The sequence below is a fragment of the Malania oleifera genome, chromosome 7, assembly GCF_029873635.1.
Source record: "Malania oleifera isolate guangnan ecotype guangnan chromosome 7, ASM2987363v1, whole genome shotgun sequence".
NCBI lineage: Eukaryota > Viridiplantae > Streptophyta > Magnoliopsida > Santalales > Ximeniaceae > Malania > Malania oleifera.
The window spans coordinates 111,453,757-111,477,035 of record NC_080423.1 but is presented as its reverse complement, the minus strand read 5'-3'; the positions used below and the strand labels follow the sequence as shown (position 1 = coordinate 111,477,035).

Below are 23,279 nucleotides of genomic sequence, written 5' to 3'. Positions count from 1 at the left end.
GCATAATTCTGATCATCATTCTCTCCTTCTCTTTCTTACATAAAGCTTCCACAAATTATATCTTTTTTAAATCTGGGCTCTGTTTTCTGTAGAAATAGAATTACAGAAAATTTGTTCACATTATTCTAAAGGTGTTTGTGATCAGTTTTCGTTTGTGTATAACGCAAATTGATATCAAATTAAATTCTAAACTTCATTGTATCCTGGAAACGTATTTGTTGACTCAATACACACCGATCTGATGGGGGGAAATAATGTTTTGAGGAAAAAGACATTGTAACATACCTTGAAGCGTTTTCAAATCTGCAGTATTCTCCTATCTTATTGTTTTTCTATTTATATTCTTACATGCATTGCTCTTGTAATTTATACAAGAAAATAGTAAATCTTTACCATTTGCTCCCATGGATGTAGGTATTGCCGAACCACGTAATTCCTTATATCTTTGTGATTGTTATTGCTTTCATTAATTTGTTATGGTTGTGGATTGTTCTATACTTTTTATCATTAAAGTGTTGCATTGTGTGTTTAATTCTTTATACGAAATATATATATATATATATATATATATATTCCGCTATGCATATTTGAGGATTTTTTTTCACAATAAGGTTTTTATCTTTTTACCAAATCTCAAAGGAGGTCAATGTCTTATACCCTAATAGAAATTATAATAATTTCGCACTTATATTTATTTAGGTTAGGGGTATTTCATGAGTTAGGTTGAATTAAATTGGGTTTAAAATTCCAATCAATTCGATATTGTTAGTTTGACAAAAATTTAATGTCAAGTCAAACTACTGAGTATGCAATTTGGATTGGTTTGAGTCAATTTGTTTTTAGAATACGTCGGTTCAACTTGGTGGGTTTATTTGTTTAAAGATGAAATAGAAAAGAAATTATATATATATAGACATTACTGGTGGGTTGATACTACACTTGCAAATTGATCCATTCAGTAACATCTGCCGCCTACCTATTGTTTAGGTGGCACTAGCGAGATCCGGCTAACCTATAAACATCTAAGATCAATTTTTTGGATTAGTTCAGTGAATCAGGCTGTTGATTACTCATAATTTAGGTTATTGTCAAGTTCCCTATTTTTAAAAATAAAATTTAAAAAGATAAGAATAATTAAAATTTTATAGAATTTATTAAATTATTTTTTTAAAAAAAAATTATGTAAAAAATTGTATTATTTTACATAAGTGCATATTAAATTATATGTATAATATATGCTTGTCCATGAATATGTTTGGGAAGGTAAATGCACCATTGTTCCTTTGAAATATAACGAATGATTGGATGGGAGAAATTGATGAGAGGACCATGTTGGATCTCCGGGAGGAAATAATTTTTTTTTTCTTTTTTTGTGAAACCATAACTCACCTAAATAAAGTGTCAAAATTGTTGACATTATGTTTGAATTTTTGCACTACTAATGTGATTGAATTTAAACATGATTTTTGGTAATGACATGTAATCATTACTTCCCTGTGTGAAGGAGCACGGTTTCAAAGCTCGAATTTGAATTTAGATAAATTTAAATAAAAATAATATAAAATTTTATTAAATTCCTTATAAATAAAAATTCAATACTCAAAATTTATGCCTTCTAATAACACTACAATGCAGATGCATATCATGTGTCACCTCCACTCTATAAAGAGAGAATTCAAAGCCTTTGTGCAACATTCCTTTTCGTCTATGTAGAGGTAACATTCCACTGTGTATCACAATAAAAATATAATAAAATATTTTTGAACAACTTCAATTTTAAAGAGAGAATTCAGGGCCTCTGTCAGTATAACCCAGCACAAGCCTTGTCAACTTGAGATAATTGGAGAGCCACTGCATCACGATATTGCATAATGAGACTGTAAACCAAAAGAATTAAAAAAGGCCAGTTGCTAACGACAGATCACCCCAAAAACATATGGACGGACCAGTCATTGTGAATTCATGATAGCTTTCAAATCAAATTACAATCATATGCGATAAAATCCAAAGTATAAACCCAAAACATCTACAACTGAAAGAGGGGTTCTTCCATAATCTTACAACACACCTTTGGCAGAACTGAAGATCTAGGCTTTAACCAAATTACCCACCTTGAAATAGCAGCAGACCCCAATAAGTAAGGTGAGAGACAAGGGCAAAATGGTGAACATGCATGCCATGAGTTTCACGTACATGATGCCAATGAAGCTACCAAGGTTTCAGGTCACCAACTGGACCAGCTGTCCAGTTTAAGATCCTCTCACCTGGATTCAAGTAAACGGTTGTGTCGTGTGGCAATTTTCGCGCAAGTCCATTCAAAATTTGATGGAAAGCATCCCCCGGTTGGACAGGCTGTGGAAACAACATTGCCTGCTTCATTGAAGGGTTTGCTAGCAATCTCTGCTTCCTCAGTATATCTTCCGGTGGGATGGATGTGAGAATGGTGTCCAAGTTAGGCACGTCCTTCTCAGCCACAAACACTCCAATCTCTTCCCAAGGAATTGCATCAGCAAAAGGTAAGACAATGTCATCTGCAATTATCACGGGGATGCACCCAAAAATCACCCCTTCTACCAATCTTGGACTCCACGGTGCCCACCCAAGTGGGCACAAACAGAAAACAGCTCGTTGCATGTCTTCATAATATGTTGTTGGATGCTCCGTAGAGATGTCAAACAAGAGATTGTCCTTAAAGTTTTCCCAAACTGCCGCCCTTGCTCCTCTGCAAGATTGAAGAACAAAGTTGGTTTCAAATATCTTTAAGTCTACTGCTAGGGGTCATTTAGAACAAACTGCAGAACCTCAGATACGATTGTTGAATTTGGTTACCAATAAATTTTGAAGCATAGTGATGTAGGACAAAAAGCAAGACCTTGAGAGAGAAGATTCATGTTGGAGATTAATGGAGAAGAATTGAACAACAGTTGCTGTGTTTAATTAATTTGTTTATTATGTATGTTTAGTTTAATACTATAGGATTATGTGTATTTGGGGGCTTGTTTGTAGTATTTGTGTAATGTAGGGATTGATTTGTAATTTCAACTAGTTTAGCAGTAAACGTTTAATTTCATGTATTAGAGGCTTTATTAGAAATAGTATATGAAAGACGTGTAGAAAGAAAGCAAACAAGTGTTTCCCTCTTGTATCTCCTCTCTTCCTTCTTCCCCTTTCGGCCTTTCCTCCCTTCTATCTATCATGGCTGCAGATCATTGATCTGTCCCACATCACAAAGCCCATTTGACACATTTTAACTCCTTTCCCCAACTTCTTTTGCTAGGGCTTTTAGCTTTTTTTATAGCATCTGAGAGTGAGCTATGAATATGATTTCAAAATGATGCATGAAATTTCTTGATATTGTGTTTGGATGAACCCAAATTCCTTCACCAGTTTAGTTTTGTTTTTCACTTTTCAATGAAAAATGGATTAGTGACTTCAAATGCCATCAAAGCAAAATGGAACAATTTCAAGTCCATGAGACGTCCAAATGCTCACTCTTCATTGTGAAAAAAGAGAGACAAAAATACCTTGCATAATAACCACCTTCAGGATCGTTCCCCACATCATAGAACAAACCTCGGAAGTAAACAAAGATGGAGCGAGGAGTATTTGGAGGGATTAAATGGGCTTGCATTTTCTGTGGGGGAGCATATGGAGGAATTGTGATTGAACCATCCTTTAAGCAAACATGATTCCTTTGTCCAAAAGTCTGAACCAAGGTAGCACGTTGGAGCAGTGGAAGAATCCCTCTTTCAATAGCTTTCTCTTCCTGCAAAATTGGACATCAATGACAGGCAACGTTTTAGTACAACTAGGTGTTAGGAAAATGAGTGCAATGCCTAAAACAATAACACAAATTTATATCAAGACACATCTTGAGAAGTTAAAAACCAGAGGGCTGTTTAGGAAATGCATAAAATCAGGCCAAAAAATCATTTTCCAGAAATACAGAAGAAAATTAAGAACAAAGCTCTTACTTGATAGTGAAAACATGCCCCAAAGTCATGGGGTACCACAAAAAAGTGGTCAGCCCCCTCTGATCGATTCCAATACGGCCAGTTCGAAGCAATAAGCTGTATTGCACTTCTCATCATCCGAGGGGATTTGAATGGCAAAGGAAGGCCATTTGGGGTTAGGTCGCAAGTGGTGTATACAGGAGTGTAGAACCAATCAGCCTCCTCAGGATTGAGGGTTCGAACTGGACTAGATAAGAGGAATCGATGCATAAAAATCTCAGCTGCAAACATGTGGGTGAGACATCTGGGGTCTTTTTGAAGGATCTTCTTATTGTATTTGCTTGGAAGCTCATAAACAAAAACTTTCAACCTTCCCACTGGATCGTCCTCCAAGACATCACCAGCACTGCCTAAATTTGATGAAATTTCAGCAGAGTCAATGATCTCATACATTGAAATTAACAGAAACTGAAAAAGGTTTTGATTGCTTCAAAATAGAAAGCATTCACAAAAAAAGCACTAACACCGCAAAACTAGGAATATTTGTTTAAGTTATTATACTTGAACTTAACGAGTTTTAGCTTCAAGATTCAAAATAAGGATTAAATCACTAATGAGAAGTCATTACTCAAGCCAGTCGATGCTATTTCCCTAGTCTCAGAGCTTCTAGACCAGTGTAATGAAATCAGACTAATAACAAAAGGGAAACTTGGTTCAGATGGGTAAGTGGTTTTCTTGAAGCCATAAAAATCATCCTAAAGTCATTTCTTCAATTTGAGGATCAACTTTGTAGAGATTATTAAGAACTCTTCTTGGTTCTCACCTAACAGCTTAAGCTTAATCGAATGGTGTCACGGGCTAAGCTTGTTCAGGGCATTATGCTTGCCTATGACCGCTTATCTCGTGTGTTTGGGATGGGTTTCCATCATGTAAATACTAGTGTAGGGTTATTTTCTAGTATTTATTTCATTGTAAGCCAAATAAGGCAGTATGACTCCTCGGTCACTTTGATGTTTCCTAGTGCCAGAGTGAGAATGGCCTATAAAGCTCTTTAGGGGAGGGTGAGTGTTCATCAATCATTGTAAAACTCACTAGCAATTGTCAACGTGCTTAGCCTACTTGCCTCCCTCGCTAAGTACAACATGTCAACGGAGGATTTGTTAATGAATTACGTTTGCTTCAATATTTACTGCTTGGTTGCCACGGCTTTCATGAATTGATCATTATTTCCGCTGCTATCTGATTGAATGTTAATGAAAGTGCTTCGTGGATGAATGTTGGTAAACGATAGGCTGGCTAGTTAAGCAAGAGTGCTTTAGCTAGCGCCGCACGGCCCTTCACAACGGTGTGAAAAAGGCGGACCGTGACATTTGGTATCAGAGCCAAGTCGGTGACACTTGGTGAGAGCCCAAGGTTGAGTTACTACGTGAATTCGATTGCCTTCGTTGTTGGGTTTGGAAAGCTTTGGTAAGTGACCATGGCACCAAACAATGCTAAGAGGATCAGCGTGCTGGAAGCACAGGTTGAGGAAACAACCAACACTATGGCCGCGGAGGTGGCCCAGATGAGAGAACTTGTTGATGAAGTGAGGGGATCACAAAAACATTAAACAGGTTTGATAGGCGACATGTCAGAGGACTTTCGCCACACTGTGGAAACTTTGCAAGCCCGAATGGCAGATCTGGATGCAAAGGTAAATGTGATGGTTCTTGCTATGGGGAACTCCAACACTCCGGGAGTTAGCAAAACCAAGGTGCCAGAACCCAGGACGTATGGGGGTGCCCAAGATGCCAAGGAGTTAGAGAACTTCTTGTTTGATGTGGAGCAGTACTTTCGCATTGTGAGGATGGCCTCTGAACAGGCAAAGGTGGATACTGTGACCATGTACTTGGTTGGTGATGCCAAACTGTGGTGGCGTACCAAGTACAGAGAAATTGAAAATGGAAACTGTGTGATTGATAGTTGGGCAGACTTGAGGAGAGAGCTCAAGGCCCAATTCTTTCCTGAGAACGTTGAGTATAATGCAAGGAGAAAACTGAGAGATCTCAAGCATACGGGGTCAATCAGTGAATATGTAAAACAATTTTCTGCTTTAATGTTGGATATTCGGGATATGTCGGAGAAGGACAAGTTGTTCTATTTTCTTGAGGGGATGAAACCATGGGCAAGAACTGAACTTCATAGAAAAATGGGTTCAAGACTTGTCACTGCACAAGCAGCTGCAGAATGCTTGACAGACTACGCTGGTGATGAGACCGCTTCGTCCAAACGGTTTGGCGGAGAGGGAAACAGTGGAAAGTCTTTCAGGAATGGCAAACCCAAGAGTGGGGGAGCCGACCCTAAATCATCAACCTCACAGGAAGTTTCGTCGTCTCAAGGGTTCAACACACCCAATGGAAAGGGGAAGAGTAAAATTGAGTATTTCTTGTGTCGAGGTCCTCATAGGGTTTTTGAGTGCCCTCACAAAGCATCACTTAATGCCTTACAGGCTTCCATTGTTGAACAGGCAGTGGAAGACGATGGGGAAGAGGATGATGCCCCAAGGGTGGGTTCAGTGCGGTTGGTGAACGCACTGGAAAAGCAGGCAAAAACACCGAAAGTTACACGAGCAAAAGGGTTAATGTTTGTGGACTTGAGGATAACTGGAAAGAGTACTCACGCTATGGTGGATACGGGAGCTACTCATAATTTTGTTTCGCAGTTGGAAGCAGGGAGACTCAACTTATCCTTAAAGAAGGATACAGGACGCGTGAAAGCAGTTAACTCTGTAGCCCAGCCTACTCTGGGAGTAGCCAAGCAAGTGGTTATAAAGCTTAGACAGTGGGAAGGTCATGTGAATTTCACAGTTGTGCCATTGGATGACTATCCAGTTATTTTAGGAATGGAGTTCCTAATAGGGACGAGGGCAGTGCTGATGCCTTCGGCTGGTTCCCTGTGTCTGATGGGAGATCACTTGTGCATGGTGCAAGTCGTTGCAACGAAAGGAGACGACAGTAAATCCCTTTCAGCCATACAACTCAATGAAGGATTGGGTCAGGGTGAGTAGACACGTCTAACCACGGTGGTGGTAGACAAAGAAGTAGGCCAAGAGCTGGAGCCTACGACCATCCAAGCGGTGTTGGATGAGGATAAGGAGGTGTTGCCGGATAAGCTGCCTCAAAATTTGCCTTCACGACGGACTGTGGAGCAAGAGATCGAGTTGTTATCAGGAGTGAAACCACCTGCTAAAAGGCCATGTTGGATTGCGCCTAGAGAGATAGTAGAGTTGGGGAAGCAACTTGATGAAGTGGAAGCGGGATGTGTTCGCCCTTCCAAAACATCGTTGGGAGCATCGGTGTCGTTTCAGAGGAAACATGAAGAGCATCTACGGAAGGTGTTCGACAGGCTAAAGGGAAACAGTCTGGATGTGAAGAAGGAGAATTTCTCTTTCGCTCGGCGAAGCAACAAATTCCTTGGTCAAGTCGTTGAACAAGGTCGTATCCGGAGGGGTATGGAGAAGGTAAGGATAATTCAAGAACGGAAGATCCCCACAACAGTGAAGGAGTTGCGTTCCTTTCTTGGCCTTACTGGATACTATAGGAAGTTCGTTGAGGGGTATTCGCGGAGAATGACTCCAAGGACAGGACTACTGGGGAGGTATTATTGGCCACACACGCGGGATGATGTGGTTGATTATACCAAAACTTGTCTCACTTGCCAACAAGACAAGGGGGAGCGGAAGAAGTATGGTACTTTCATGGCCGCACCAAAGTATTGTTCGGCAGAGGGGACGACACAATTGTTCCTTGTGACTGCTGTGAAACATTGGGGTGTTCCCCAAGTTATTATTTGTGACCAAGATTTAATGTTCACTGACAACTTCTTGACAAAGTTTTTCAGGATATTCAGGTCACACCTTAACATCTCTTCAAGTTATCATCGATAGACAGACGAACAGATGAAGAGATTCAGAGAGCTGCTAAATGAGTACTTGTGCCATTTTGTCAATGTCAACCAGAAGAATGGCGTGCAACTACTTGATGTGGCTCTGTTCTGTGGCAACGCCCAAAGGCGCTCAACAACCAACAAGAGCCCTTTTGAGCTTGTTACAGGCCAGCTGCCACTGTTACCTCACACAGTGGGCGAGCCGTACAGACGAAAGAGTCCCCAGGTGTGCATCTTCACTAGAAAATGGAGACTGAATGCAGAGTTTGCCCAAGCCTATGTGGAGAAAGCTTCTAAGCCGATGAAGAAGTGGGCAGATAAGAGGAGAAGACCGCAGTTTCATGTCAGATGTCTCAAGTCATTCAACGCCAACACCAACAACCTAAGCAGAAGTCAGTCAAACAGCGCAGAGTTGAAGACAGTGCAACCTGACAGACATGATGTTGAAGAGATCCTTGCAGACAGAAAGTTCCTATCCTCAAGGAAGAAGCGGCAGAAGTTCCTAGTGAAGTGGAAGTGCCTTGATGATAAAGAAATCAGCTGGATTTCTACGGAAGATTTGAAGCCATTCGTGGACAAAGTTGAAGTGTACCTATCGCCAAAAGTCTACGAGGACGTCGACCGCATAAGTGGGGGAGAATGTCACGGGCTAAGCTTGTTCAGGGCATTATGCTTGCCTATGACCGCTTATCTCGTGTGTTTGGGATGAGTTTCCATCATGTAAATACTAGTGTAGGGTTATTTTCTAGTATTTATTTCATTGTAAGCCAAATAAGGCAGTATGACTCCTCGGTCACTTTGATGTTTCCTAGTGCCAGAGTGAGAATGGCCTAGAAAGCTCTTTAGGGGAGGGTGAGTGTTCATCAATCATTGTAAAACTCACTAGCAATTGTCAACGTGCTTAGCCTACTTGCCTCCCTCGCTAAGTACAACATGTCAACGGAGGATTTGTTAATGAATTACGTTTGCTTCAATATTTACTGCTTGGTTGCCACGGTTTTCATGAATTGATTATTATTTCCGCTGCTATCTGGTTGAATGTTAATGAAAGTGCTTCGTGGATGAATGTTGGTAAACGATAGGCTGGCTAGTTAAGCAAGAGTGCTTTAACTAGCGCCACACGGCCCTTCACAACGGTGTGAAAAAGGCGGACCGTGACAGGTCGGCATGGTAATAGAGCCTCTATTAAAAAAAGGTCTGGATTTCAATTCTCATTTGTTTGTTTAAATTTAAAATTTGAGCAGTCTGCAGAAGACCTCAGCTTTATCAACTCTCCAAGCCCAATACTTTTGCATGTGGAGATGTGTAGAGATAATTAAGAGCCATTCCAATGGCCTCATCTAAGAGCTTAAGTTTGGGGATGAGTAGTTCTTTGACAGAAATAAAGAGAGCTTCTATGAATATGAAGAATGAGACATCAACACCGATGCTCCAACTAGATAATGGATATAACTTTGTTTTGGGTACCCCAAAATTTCAGCAAGGCATGGGATTGATTAAAATTATCCCAAAAGCAGCTCAAGACAGGTTCAATTGTGTGTACAAATCAAAACCAATGATATCCACACAGAAAAAAAAAAAAAAGGAAAGGAAATCTTCAATGCTCCTTCCAAATGGCATCCATAGGTCCCCACGTTGCAACTCAGCAACACACAGGCATAGTGTGACATAAATGTGCAGGAGCAAAATAACAACCCATTTGAGCCAGATTGAGTCAACAATGGCCAAAGCAATTATCCAAGCCCGTCTACGGTAGAACGCTAAAATAAATGAAGGAAACCCAACAACCCCATCAAACAAAACCCTAACTTGTAACAAAGGACCAAATCTATATTCACAGGTAAAGTAGAAAAATCTGTAGAACGCGTATCAACTAAAAGAAACACCATGAGCCCCAAATGAAAAATCAAAGTCAGCAAACGTAAATTAAAAATAAAAGTTATTTCTATGACGGACTACGTCCCTGCGTGTGCGTTTTGGGGGGCGGGAGGGGGACAAGGCCGAAAAATTGGGAAATGGAAGGTGGATTGAAGGACGACAGACCTGAAATCCGCTCAGTATGTTGGAGGTCCTGCGCTCGAATCCTGAAAGCCAAGGCAGTGAAGAAGAAGAAGAAGAAGTAAAGAAGCATAACTTCAAAACCCCTCGACCTCATTCTTACCCAAAATTTGGTCGTTCAAGTGCTTGATGATTAGAGGGGATGGATCAGGGGAAGGAAATTAACAATTTCGCGTAGGCTTTGATGATTTGCTTCAGAGAGAGAGAGAGAGAGAGTGGTGTTGAAGACTGTCTTCACAAACACAATGAACCAGGGCAACCGTAGATGGGTGGCTCCGCCTCCTCTCCTACCGTCCTACAAGGGGCACAGGAACCACCCACCTGCTCGCTGTTTAACTGTTCAAGCAACAGAGACAGAGAAATTAGAAAATGGGATTCAAATTTTGGAAGGAGTCATAGAGAGAATATGGGATGAGAAATTGTAGTAGTGTCCCTCAAGTTTAGTGTAAGAGTTTTTAATTTTGAAAAAATAAAAATAAATAAATAAATAAATAAAGAGGATGAGAAATTGGATGAAAATAAAATTAGATAAAAATTTTAGATCATGCAATTAATATAGACATTACATTTGATTCACAAAATTTTTATTTTTAGGAGTAAGGTGGTTAAGTTAGAATAATTTAATAGTTGAAAAAAAAATTAGTATCTTAAAATAGATAATGATACAAAAGGTTTTTGTGAACCATTAAAGGGAATGAAAGATTCGTAAAAAATGATAAGAAATTATTCTTTCACATAAAATTAGAGATCTATCAATCGCAAAATTCATATTAACACTTTGATTCACACATACATGTGGATGTAGGTTTACCATCACTTTAGTGGACATGAATATTAATACAAGATCTTTAATTGATGGATTTCAAATCCTCGTTCTTTGCACTTCTTTCAAAAGAAGAATAGGCAAAAAAGAATAGCTATTTTCAAATTTTATGATGAAACTATCAATTCATTTTCTCTTTCCATGTTGGATGAAATAATTGAATAAATTTCAATTTCAATGTTAGACTCTTTTGTCAACAGGTTAAAACTTAAAAAGTAATCTATTTCTTAATTAATTATGAGTTTTTGCTAACATGAATAATTTGGGAGAAACCAAAGTTTAACGATAAAAGTTATGAAAACTCCCCAAATTTTAAAATATTGAACGTTATTCTAAATAAATTATTATAAAAATATATTTTTTTTTAAAATCTCAAGCAAAAAATAAAATTATCAAGAACAAATCTTAAAGTCTTCAATAAGAACAAAAATACAAAAAATATAAAAATTTTAAAAAAAATTATCAACAAGATATCGTAACAAAAAACAACACTATAAGACATGTCTTGGATTTTTCACACATAAAATCTATGGGTTTACTGTTCATTTTAAACTGAAATTTATGGTCATTTGAAAAGAACCTTGATAATTTCACAAATCAAAGATGAAAAAAATCTTAAGTTATATCACCACCTATAAGTTTGTCGACTTAGTCCAACACGATGTTGGTTATGCGATCAATTCTCTATTAGCTTTTTAAGTACATCTTGAGTTTTTGTGTAACAACCCAAAAAAAAAATATATATATATATATATATATATATATATGTAAGTGTGATTCAAAAAAAAATATTAATCAATTAATTAATTAAATAAACAAATAAAATGAAGAGTAAAAAAAAAAAAAAAAAGACTAATTGGGGCCCCCAATTTTTTTTTTAATCTAATAATGTTAACATTATTTATGATGTTCTCTTCCCATACATTGACTTTCCCAATATCAAGTAAATGAAATTTTATTTTGAAATATAAAGTAAATGCAATTTTATTTCTTTCTTTTTCAAATCTCAATGTCTTAGACATCTATTATGTCTTTAACTCTCTATTACTCTCATCTCTTTCTCTCTGCCTCTCCATCTCTCACACTCTCTCTCACTCTTATCTCTCGGTCTCTCTGTGATTTTTGTTTCGACTCTTGTGTTCATTATCTTCGGGCCTCCGACTCTCTGTAATTTTCTTCAACCCTAATTTTGATTTCAATGTTTGTGCATAATTTTTCTATTGTTCTCATTCTAGATTTTTTTTTTCTATTTTTTATTAGATTTTGGAAGCTTTGAGGTTAGAATGTTGTATCCGGTAAGAATTTGATATCTCTAAAACTTCGCTCGCCGATCGATTCGCAATAATAATAATAATAATAATAATAATAATAATAATAATAATAATAATTAGGTTATGTTGTTTCAATATATTGTTTTTATAGATTTATTAAATTTAATTTATTTGTTTACATAATTTGTCAATTTACATAATAATAATAATAATAATAATAATAATAATCAGGTTATATTGTTTGAAAATCTTGAATATAAAACTTAAATTAGTGATTTTGCATCTCAAAAAGTTAGAAAAATTAATTTTAAATAAAAAAATGAAACAAAATATTAAAGCCCCTAATTAAATCATTCGCCTAGAGCCCCATATTATGAAGGGTCGGCCCTGCTCACGCCACTCCTCTCTCTCTACTCATTTTCTCGGTAAATATTCGGCTGATCAAAAAACAAAAAATACTGCTAGGTTCCATTCTCCGTCATCGTCAATTTAACCGAAATGGATTTTTTGTGGAAGCGTTGTAGACACCACTCCTGAAGTAAGATAAATCCACTCTTTCTCCTCAATTTCTCTCAAATCTTCAGCCTAACTGACGATTTGAAACCACCACGTGGTTCTAGTAGCATTTCTTTACAAGTCTAGTGGAGTAAATTTTCAAATTGGGATTTCACGCACCACTCCAAAGTTAGGGTAAGATTATGAGAATTAAGCAAATTTGTAGTTTTGGGGAATTTAATTATTTATTTGAAGTTTATGAGTTCAGGAAATGTGGAAAAGAATGATATTTTATTTAGGGTGGTATTGATAAACTAGTGTTCATGAATTTAGGGTTTAGGTGAGCGTCGCATATATAATTTCGGGGTCCCTGTAGGCGTAGTTTTTGGAAACCAGATAAGGGGAATAGACTAAGCCAGTAATTTTGTGAATTTATCGGTTAAAATAGAAAAATAATAAGTGTAAGTTTATGTTTATTATGCGAATTTTAGAAAAGCCAACCGATTGAACTGTGATTTTGAGCATAGGGTTGTATTATTAGTTATTATTTGTGAAGATGGAATGATGAAAGTAATGAATTTTCTAGATAATTGTGGATATAATTAAATGTGCATTTTTAGTAATGTGAATGATGAATGTGGATTGACGTATTTTTAGTAAATGTATAAATATATGTATTATTCTAAATCGTGTGACATGAGTAAAAAGAATATATTGCAATGAATTGTGATATATATATATATATATATATATATATTTATGAGATGTTGGAAATACTGAAATGCGTTGAGAATATATATTGCGTGTGATTGTTGAATCAGAGTTGAATGTGAATGTTAAATTGCAAGTTATGGTTTAAGAATTCCGGTGGATTGTGGTTTCGTGTTATGCACAATACTGTTATGCGTGATTTCTAAAGAGTTAGTACACCCACATGTCTCGTGGAGAGTGTGGAGACGGGATGGTCAATTATGCTATGTAGCGTAGAGTTCCCCCTAGAGTCCAGACCAGTGTGGGAAAGTCAATCTAACTTACAGACTAAAGAAGTTATTTTTTTTATTTAACTTTGGTGGGTCAACTAGGGTTTAAGCCCAGCCTTCGGACCGTACAACCCGTCATGGGGGGAAGCATGACAATGTGTTATCCATCTGGTAGTGAATTCTAAATACATAATTGTTAATCTAACCAGTGAATAAAATGAGAACAGAATATATGAATGCAGATGGGAATACAGAGAAAGTGAAATTTGAATGTGAAATGTGAAAGTGAGATTTATGTGATGCGAAATACTGAGAAGTGTGAAAACTGAGAACTTGAAAAGATGAATAATACAAAGATAACAAATACAGAGTAAAGTAATAAATGTATTATATATTGTAGTATTATATGTATTTGGGGCGAAGTATACTCTCCGCCCTAGGGCTTGCTGAGAAAGGTGTGTAACGCCCCGAACCCTTAAACCCGGGTCCGGCGCATTATACCAGATAAAATCCTTGATAATCCATAATTAACATAACATACGCAGCGGAAAACATAAACAAAATCTCCATATAACACAATACCAGAGTTTACTAATTTCTATCTATAATCCAAAGTATCCATCCAACACCTGCATTACCATATATACATACATCTCCAAAAGCATTTCAGTATTTTCACAACCATCATGTTCTCAACAGGATTAAAACATAAAAACTTAAAACATAAATATTTACATTCCCCCAAAGTGTTTTGAAAATATACCCTTTCTCTTTAAGTCCCTCAAAATGCTAAATACCCTCGAGCTCCCTAAGCTCGACCTTGAGGATGTCCTAAAAAAGAAATAATCATATTTGGGTGAGACGCATCTCAGTAAGGGAAGAAATATACATATTAAAACAGCGTGTGGCCAACATGAGATAGATAGATATCATTTTTATTTCATTTGCAAATCATCATATAACATTGAAATCATTTTTTGAACATAAACAATCACATGCAAATATTTAACCCATGAGATTACCCAAGGATAGGGGTGATTACCCGCCCATACAAGTAGCACCTCTCTGCTCTGATACTTAGGTAACCCTAAGGTTACAATTAAAACATATCAGAGGACTCACCTTACTCAGTAAGCCGTCAAGTGGTAGATTAATCTCGTACTCACACAGTTCAACAATAGTTTACCGACAAAGGCTCTAAGGATAGGGAATCGTACCCGCCCATACAAGTAGGTTCCCTCTGCTTTAGTGTGTTATGCAGCAACCGCCACATCTGAAGCTACTAGTGCACTCGCCTTACTCAGCAAGCCCTCAGGAGAAGAGTATGCCTCGCCCAATCGTAACATGTTCTACGTACATACATACTTTTATTATCATAATACATCATTCTGTTCTGTCATTATACATTCATGCACATTCATTCCTGTTCATAACTTAACTTTACATTTTGTTTCACTTTAAGTGACTCTTTCCCATTTACATCATTTACCTTTGTCATTTCATTTCATTGTCATTTCATCGTCATTTCATCGTCATTTCATTGCATAACATTTCATTTCATTACTTCGTACCACAGCTGGTCTTTAGCCATTATCAGTTAGTTTATGTAGAAACGTGCTAAATCTGCTAACACAGCTCCTTTTAGCTGTCATCAATTAGTCTACACAGAAGTGTGCTAGATCTGCTAACATGGCTATCTTTCAGTTGTCTTACATTTATATGGTTGCATTTAACATACACAGGCAACATTGTCCATATCATATTTTATTCTCATTGTTTTACTTACTTAGCCTGCATCTCATACATTTAACATATAATTTGCACAGATTCTCATGCCACACAATTAGCAGTAAAATTTATACATATTTCTCATAAAATAAGCCAACCCACATTTAACATTTATATGCTCAAAATACACTTCATTTCTTACATAATTCCTTAGAAAATTCATTTCACTTTTGTTTGTTTACTTTCACACATACATAACTATATCGACAATCCTAGGCTCAGAAAACATAAATTTTATGGCTGGCATTTTAAACCCATATAAATATATATATACATAAATAACACATGTTCATTTTTAATTCATGAAAAACTTGATTTAATATATAAATTTCTCCCTTACCTTGTTTCTTGAACTACACCGACAGGGACTCTGAAAAAATACCTGCGGTGCTCACTCAGATCCTAAATCAAAAATTCTAATCACATGTAATTAATCTCGAATAAAATATTATTTTAATATTTTCTAGGCTCATAAATTCTAAATAAATAAATATATCCTTAAATATAACCAAATTACCAAATTTCCCAAATTAATTAATTCATTTCCCCAAAATACAACCCATCTAGCCTTCCTAGGCTCCACACACCTCAAATTAACATTTAAACTAATATTTAATACTCCCACTTAATTTTCTAAATTATGCCTGCGGAGCCCAAAATTACACTCGCGGCGCTTACCCGAGCCCTGATTCAAAAACCCTAATTACATTTAAATTATTTCTAAATAACGTACTATTTAAATATTTTCTAGGGTCATAATTTTTAATTTACAGTTATACCCGCATATTTAATTAATTTGCCAAAATTTTCAAATCCCACTCTCGCTTTGAACTAGGGCCTAGAAAATCCCAATTGAAAAATTACATACGTCAAAATGACGACGATGACGACTAGGACCATGTGGTGGTACCCGTTCGCCGATTTAACAGCAGATTTAAAGTAAAAATGAGAAAATAGGGAAAAATTACCTTTCCCTAGGAGCAGTGCCTAAGTCGTTCCCACGACCAATCTACTCTAGTAAAAATGTCGGCAGCGAAACCAGGAATCCAACGACACCTTTTGTTTCCCAATCCGCTGCAAATTTACCAAAAAATTGAGAGAGACAGAGACGGAGACGGAGGTGGCTGCGGCTGGCGCAGGAATTTTGCAGAGGGTGGGGGAGCGTGCTGCTTCTGATTTCTTCTTCTTTCTTCTTCTTTCTTTCTTCTCTTCTTATCTTCTTATCTTCAGATTACTTTATATATATATATATATATATATATATATATATCTTATTTTAATTATTATTATTTTTTAAATCCAATGTAATAATATTTAATTTAACAACTAATAATTTAGTTACTTAATTTAATTTAATTTCTTTCTTCTTTTTTTTTAATTTTTTTTCCCACTTCATTCCTTTTATTTATTTATTTTTTCTAAATTATTTTAATCCTTTTAAATTTTCGGGTCTTTACAAGGTGAGTGCCCTGATTAATATCAAATGTAGTTATATTGGGCTGCATAACATATTAGGGCAGAGGGAAGCTACTTGTATGGGTGAGTAATCTTCCATATTCTCGGAAACTTTTGCTTGTAAACATTTGTGCGAATGTGTGTGAATACAAGATAAACTATCCACTTCAGAACTTACCGAGTAAGGTAAGTACCCTGATATGCTTCAGTTGTAGCCATACCCGGTTGCATAAGGTATCAGAGCAGAGGGGTGCTACTTGTATAGGCGGGTAATCCCCTCAATCCTTGGGAAACTCTCCTTAATAAAATACGTTGCATGTGTGCGAGTAGGGACAAAGAATGATTTCATAATTGTGGATTAATTTGTAAATGATGATTATATTTTGTACACAAACCTCATGATAGCCACACACTGGTATTAATATATTCCATCTTACTGAGATGTGTCTCATCCGTTATACAATTCATCTTTTTCAGGACGTTGGCGTGATCGAGCTTAGCGAACTTGGGGTTGGGTTTGTTGGCATAATATTTTTGTGAGAGGGTACAAATTTTGGTTGTATTTTTGGTTTATATTTTTTTAGTTTTCTAAGATATATATATATATATATATATATATATATGGATATTGGATGTTGGCAAATACTATTTTGGGATGTTTATATAGTATTCTAGTACATTATTAAGGATGTTTATTTATTTTTTCCGCTGTGTGATTGAGGTTATGGTACTAAACACAGGTGATTGGATCACATCACACCCAAAGCCCCACTTGATGGGTTCAGGGCGTAATAGAGTGGTATCAGAGCTTTAGGTTGTTAGGTTCTGTAGACTCTAGGATGGATTAATACCAGAGTATAGGATCGAGTTAGGATGAGGATAGGAATGGGTAGATTAAGATACTGTTAGGAATTCTAAATTATTTTTCGTAGCTTAAAGGCAGAAAGAAATCCCTTGACGGACTTCTGTGATTTTCTGATTCAGTCGTGAGTTTTAGAAAACCATGGTAAATCCATCGATGATGATGTTTCTGAGCACTGACTCCGATTTTTAACGTTTATTGATTTTCCTGTTTAATATTTGTATCCTGACTAGTGCGAACATTGCCCATGGCACAGGAGCAGGTAATAAATTTATATTATGAGATAAGCAATAGTTATTTCCAGTTTTAGATTAATGTAGTTAATTATAGTTATAAAGTATATTGGAATATATGGTATGAGGTGGTTCGTTAATAATAGAATCTAAATAGAATTATCAATTCACAAATTTCGAGGATGAAATTTTTTTAAGTAGGGGAAAGTGTGACAGCCCCAAAAAAAATAATATGTGAGTGAGTATGATTCAAAAGAAAATATTAATCAATTAATTAATTAAATAAACAAATAAAAGGAATAGTAAAAAAAAACTAATTGGAATAAAGATATATATATATATATATATATATATGTGATGACCCAAAAATATATATATGATTGAAGCACAATAATAATAAAATAAAATAAATGGTCATTAAGTTAATATCAATACAAAAGTGTTTTTCTGTAAGATCATTGATTCCATGTTTGATGCCTAAGAAAGACCTTGTCTTAGCGAGTGCTTAGAGACCATTGCGGCTCAGTTGCTCCCTCGAGATCGGCCTGGTCAAAATGGAATTTCATAGGATAAACAGGATAGACACTGTTTGTACACGTAAATAAGTACATATACATAAAATAGTGTTTTGATAGACATAATTTGTAGAAATACATAGTAAGATAATAATAATATAGGTACCATATGTGGGGCCCCAAGACTATGTAGAGCCCACATGAGTCTCGAAGTTGTGTGGGATTCACATGAGTTCCGGAGTTATGTAGGGCTCATAAAATCGTATAAGGACTATTGGAGTTACATAGGACCCACTTTGTAATGACCCGAAAAATAATGATATTTAAATATAAAAGAGAGAGGGAAATGGAAGCAGAAACGGAAGGAGGCAACAAAGCGTTCATCGACGACATTGCATTTTGAATGGAATAACCCGAAACTCTTACAAAGTGCCTCGTCGACGAACACAGGAAATTCGTCGAAGAGAGCATAAGGGACCTCGTCAACGAGAAAATACCTAGAGAGGTTTTGGGGCAGCCTGAAATTCGTCGACGAGGGAGGGAGTTCATCGACGAAATTCCTTAAAAACTCATCGATGAGATGACGTGTCTCGTCGACGAACCCAGGGCTATAAATTGCCAAAACCAGAATTTTTAGCAGAATTTTGGCGCAAGAAACCTCCATTTTCTCTCTCTACGCCCCTCTCCCCTTCTCTCTTCGATTCCGGCTCGGTTTCTCGCTGGATTAAAGATCTGAGGCCACCACGACGCTCCTTACGAAGTTCTCTGCAAGTCTGTCGGAGCCAATCGTGGGGGAAGTCGGTTTGAAAATCATCCCAAATTCAGGATAAGGCATTTTATTCAGATTATACCTTTCTCGTAGTTATAAGAGATGTTGTAGGTAAGAAAATACTGATATTTTGTTCTGGGGGAATTGATTTTCAGGGTGTTGAGTGGAGAACTCTGCAGGTATAGGGCCATAACTTAGTAGGGGCTTTTCAGAGTTAAGGTAAGGGAAATATGCTATGCTAGGAATTGCTATCATGTTAACAGAGATTTTACACATATGTATATACCAGCTTATTACCTAGTTTTACAGTATATGAGTTTTAAATGCTTGTGTGGCCTGAGTGGATATTTATGTGATGAAGAACTTATATAGTTTTTACAGTATATCATACTATACTGAATACACAGATATAGACAGTATATACAGTTTATATAGTTTTTCCAATATATGGAGTTATGCAGAATATCTAATATAGTTATATATTCACAGAGATATTACAGAAAGATATGCATGCATATATAGCTTTTATACGAATAGTTTCATAAAACATATATTTATACACACACACACATATACATGTATACAGTTTTACTTAGATCGGTATATATATTACAGTTTTATACAGAACAATATATATAGTGTTTATAGTATGTCATGTTTCCTTTTACCATAACATATAGAGTATATGGACAGAGAATACAGATAGATATACAGAGATAGCATCAAGATGCTATAGATACAGTATACAGAGATTACTGTATTTATAGTACAAAAAGATAGTGTTATGGTAATTTTGGAAATATGATGAAAACAGTAAAAGAGTATATATGTATATATATATATATAGTATCATATCCTTGAGGAAAGATTACAGACAGATACAGATAAAGAATACAGAGCACGGTAATGTTGCTAGATACAGATAGAGTGCAACCACATATGTAATGACCCGAAGAATAATGGTATTTAATTAATAAAGAAAGGAAAATAGAAATCGGAAACAGAAGGAGGCAGTCGACTTCATCGACGAACGCGAATTAAGCCGAGAGAAATTTTCAGGACCTCGTCGACGAACACAGGGGATTCGTCGACGAGGGTATAAGAGGACCTCGTTGACGAACACAGGAGATTTGTCGACGAGGGTATAAGAGGACCTCGTCGATGAACATAGGGGATTCGTCGAAGAGGAAATATCAAGAGAGGTTTGAGCTGACTGAATTTCGTAGACCAGGACTGAATTTCTTCGATGAAATTAATGAAGGATTCGTCGACAAATGACGTGGCTCGTCGACGAATCCAGGTCTATAAATACAAAAAATCTGGATTTTAACTTTCCAATTAAGAAATCTCTCTCCTCTCTCTCTCCCCTTCAGTTCTCTCTCTCTCTCTTTCTTCAATTTCACACCAAATTTACGTCGGATCGAAAATCCGAAGTCACCACGATGCTCCTTGGGAAGTTCTCTCCAAATCTGTCGGAGCGGATCGTTGGTGAAAGCAAGTTGGAAATCATCCCTAAGTTAAGGTAAGACTTTCTACTCAATATTTGGATTTTTGACAGTTGTAGAAAGTGTTATACGCTTAGAAATACTGAACTTTAGTTCTAGGGAATATTGTTTCCAGGGTGTTGAGTTGAGAACCCTGCGAGTGCGGGGCAGATTTTCTTAGGGGCTTTTCAGAGATCAGGTAAGGGGATAAACTAAGCTAGTTCTTTTTTAGAATATATATATATAGCATTTGATTTCAGGAAAGTAAATATATTCATATATATATGATTTATATTTAAGAAAATACTATTGGAAATGATGGTATGTTGAATATGCAGAAAATTTGTTAGTGTGGCATGAGTATAAAATGTTATGAAATACTGTATTCTGGAAATGTGATTATGACACGTATTTTTATGATAAAAAATTAGCATACGGGCCGAGATATATATATATATATATATATTGCCGGCGTACGGGCCGTGTTATGGATGTGACTTGCCCGCGTACGAACTGTGCTATGATATGATTTTCCGGCGTACGAGCCGAGCTATGGATGTGATTTGCCAGCATACAGGTTGTGCTATGATTTGCCGGCGTACAGGTTAAGCTATGATAAAATGTGTAATACCGACGTAAGGGCCGATGATTTTCATGATATACGTATAAATGTAAAATGACCTGATTGATTTGATAATTAATGATATAAGATATCCATGTATCATAGTTTCAGTATATGTTATATGATATCATAACTTAGTTGGCTTGGTCTAGGCTAGTACTTGCACGATACCGTTGCTATGTGTCTATGGTCTTCGTGATCATGATATTTGTGTTAACACCGCTGTACGGAGTGGTGTGAGATTGGATGATCGATGTGGCTTTTAAGAAGTGTGTGAGCGCCCCTACTGTACAGACCAACTCAGGCAGACCCATCAGACTTACAGAATGTACTTTTGACTTAGCAGTGGTCGGCCAACCATTGTCAGGTCCTGCCTTCGGGCCACACAACCCAGTCATGTGGGGGTAATACATGACAACAGTCAACTAACCTACCAGGAATGTTTTATTATTATTATTATTATATGAGATGAGATATGTTTATGAAAATGCAGTATGTTCTGCCATGTTTTGATGATATATATATGTTTTCCCAGATTTGACAAAACAGTTACTGAATATGTCCTGTATGATATATGTATAACATAGAATACTCATGTTGTCACACACTGTTATTAGTTTATTTCTCTTATTTAGAGGTGTCTCACCCCAAATTTTATAAACTTTTCAGGAGTCCTAGATAGAAGAGCGGGAAAAGCCCCGCTGATCTAATGCTATTTGTCTGCCCCTTTTGAAGGGTAAGTTTTTGTAGGGATAGTTAGATTTTGTGGGAAATGTCCCTAGATCTTATTTTTGGGGATGTATATATGGAAATACAATGGATATAGTGACTCTTGTAATTATAGTAATGTAATGGATGTTTTCGTATTCATAATATTGTGATTGTATGTTTCTTGCTGCTTAGGCTTCCGTATTGTGTTCTGATGTATCCCTAGTACCCATGGGTCTAGGTGGATTATGATTTGCTGAGCTAAAATATGTGATATTGATTTTATTATAAATAAAAAAAAAATTTATGTGGAAATTAAGCAGGTCGCCACAACATATCTCAGATAGTGTGTGGGTACCGTCGACCGTGCTTGGAGAGTATGCAGTTTCCCAATTTGCTGGGTGGAGGGGACCGATTTGACGAGGTAGTAGCCAGTCCTGACCCTAGGAGTGGATGCAGTTTGGTCGGGTTGAGGTAGTGTAGAGTATATTGACTTATATGGAGGGCCGACCAGATTAAGTCCCACCTATAGGCCGCACAACCCTGTCATGAGGTGTCAAATCATGACATACATAATTCCAGGGGTAAATCACAGTTATATATATGTATACAGTTTTATAGTATACGATGGGTATAGTATGATATTAGCAGTATGAAGAGTAGAAAACACAGATGATACAATTATATTTTAAATTGTGAAAAGAAGGATATGCTTTATAGATTTACTATTGTATTACAGTTCAGTTGTTATTTAAATAGTATTCCTAACTTAGTTGCCACACACTAGTAATAACATATTTCCACTTACTGAGCGTTGACTCACATCATGACTTTAACATTTTACAGGTTAGCCAGCTGGGCGAGCAGATCAAGCTCGTGGATAGAGAGTATTTTGATTACCTTAGTTATAGGTAAGTTTTTGATAGAGTTTTGTATTTTTGGGGTAGATGATGCTGGAGGGATTTGTTTTGTATGACTATGGTCGATATTTATTGGATTCTGGCATTGTATAATATATATATATATATATATATATATACAAATGGTTATATGATTTGTGTTTCCGCGGCTTAGGTATGGATGTAGATGAACATATATATAAAAAAAATGGTAAGAATTTTGAGGATGTTACATTTTTGGTATCAGAGCCTAGGTTGTTAGGTTATGTAGACTTTAGAGTGCAGCAGGAAACAATACCAGAATATAGGAAAAGATTTTGAGGTTTTGTTTAGTGATCTAATACAGGATTTCGTGGTAGTTTCTATGTTTTTCCTGGGTTGACGACTTTAGGAAAGTCATAGCAACTATCGACGAGTTATGTATTTAGGTTATGGAATGT

At 36.5% G+C, this 23,279-nt stretch overlaps 1 protein-coding gene across 1 annotated transcript; it reads right to left on the bottom strand.

Annotated features, from left to right (window-relative positions):
- Positions 1-1,864: 1,864 nt before the first annotated feature.
- LOC131159431 (probable beta-1,4-xylosyltransferase IRX10L) lies at positions 1,865-10,371 on the bottom strand. The gene is made up of 4 exons (XM_058114329.1): positions 9,921-10,371; positions 3,975-4,363; positions 3,525-3,766; positions 1,865-2,722 (listed from the first exon to the last, which is right to left on the bottom strand). The coding sequence occupies exons 1-4, from the start codon at positions 10,030-10,032 to the stop codon at positions 2,209-2,211; spliced, it is 1,257 nt and encodes a 418-aa protein (XP_057970312.1). The 5' UTR covers positions 10,033-10,371; the 3' UTR covers positions 1,865-2,208.
- Between the last annotated feature and the right edge of the window lie 12,908 nt (positions 10,372-23,279).

Bases quoted from the DNA above. Each gene is read 5' to 3' on its own strand.
- LOC131159431 (XM_058114329.1), bottom strand. From the start codon at position 10,032: ATGAGGTCGAGGGGTTTTGAAGTTATGCTTCTTTACTTCTTCTTCTTC. The intron at 3,767-3,974 runs GTAAGAGCTTTG...CCAATTTTGCAG, and splicing joins GGGCATGTTTTCACTATCAA to GAAGAGAAAGCTATTGAAAG. The intron at 2,723-3,524 runs GTATTTTTGTCT...TCAATCTTGCAG, and splicing joins GAAGGTGGTTATTATGCAAG to AGGAGCAAGGGCGGCAGTTT.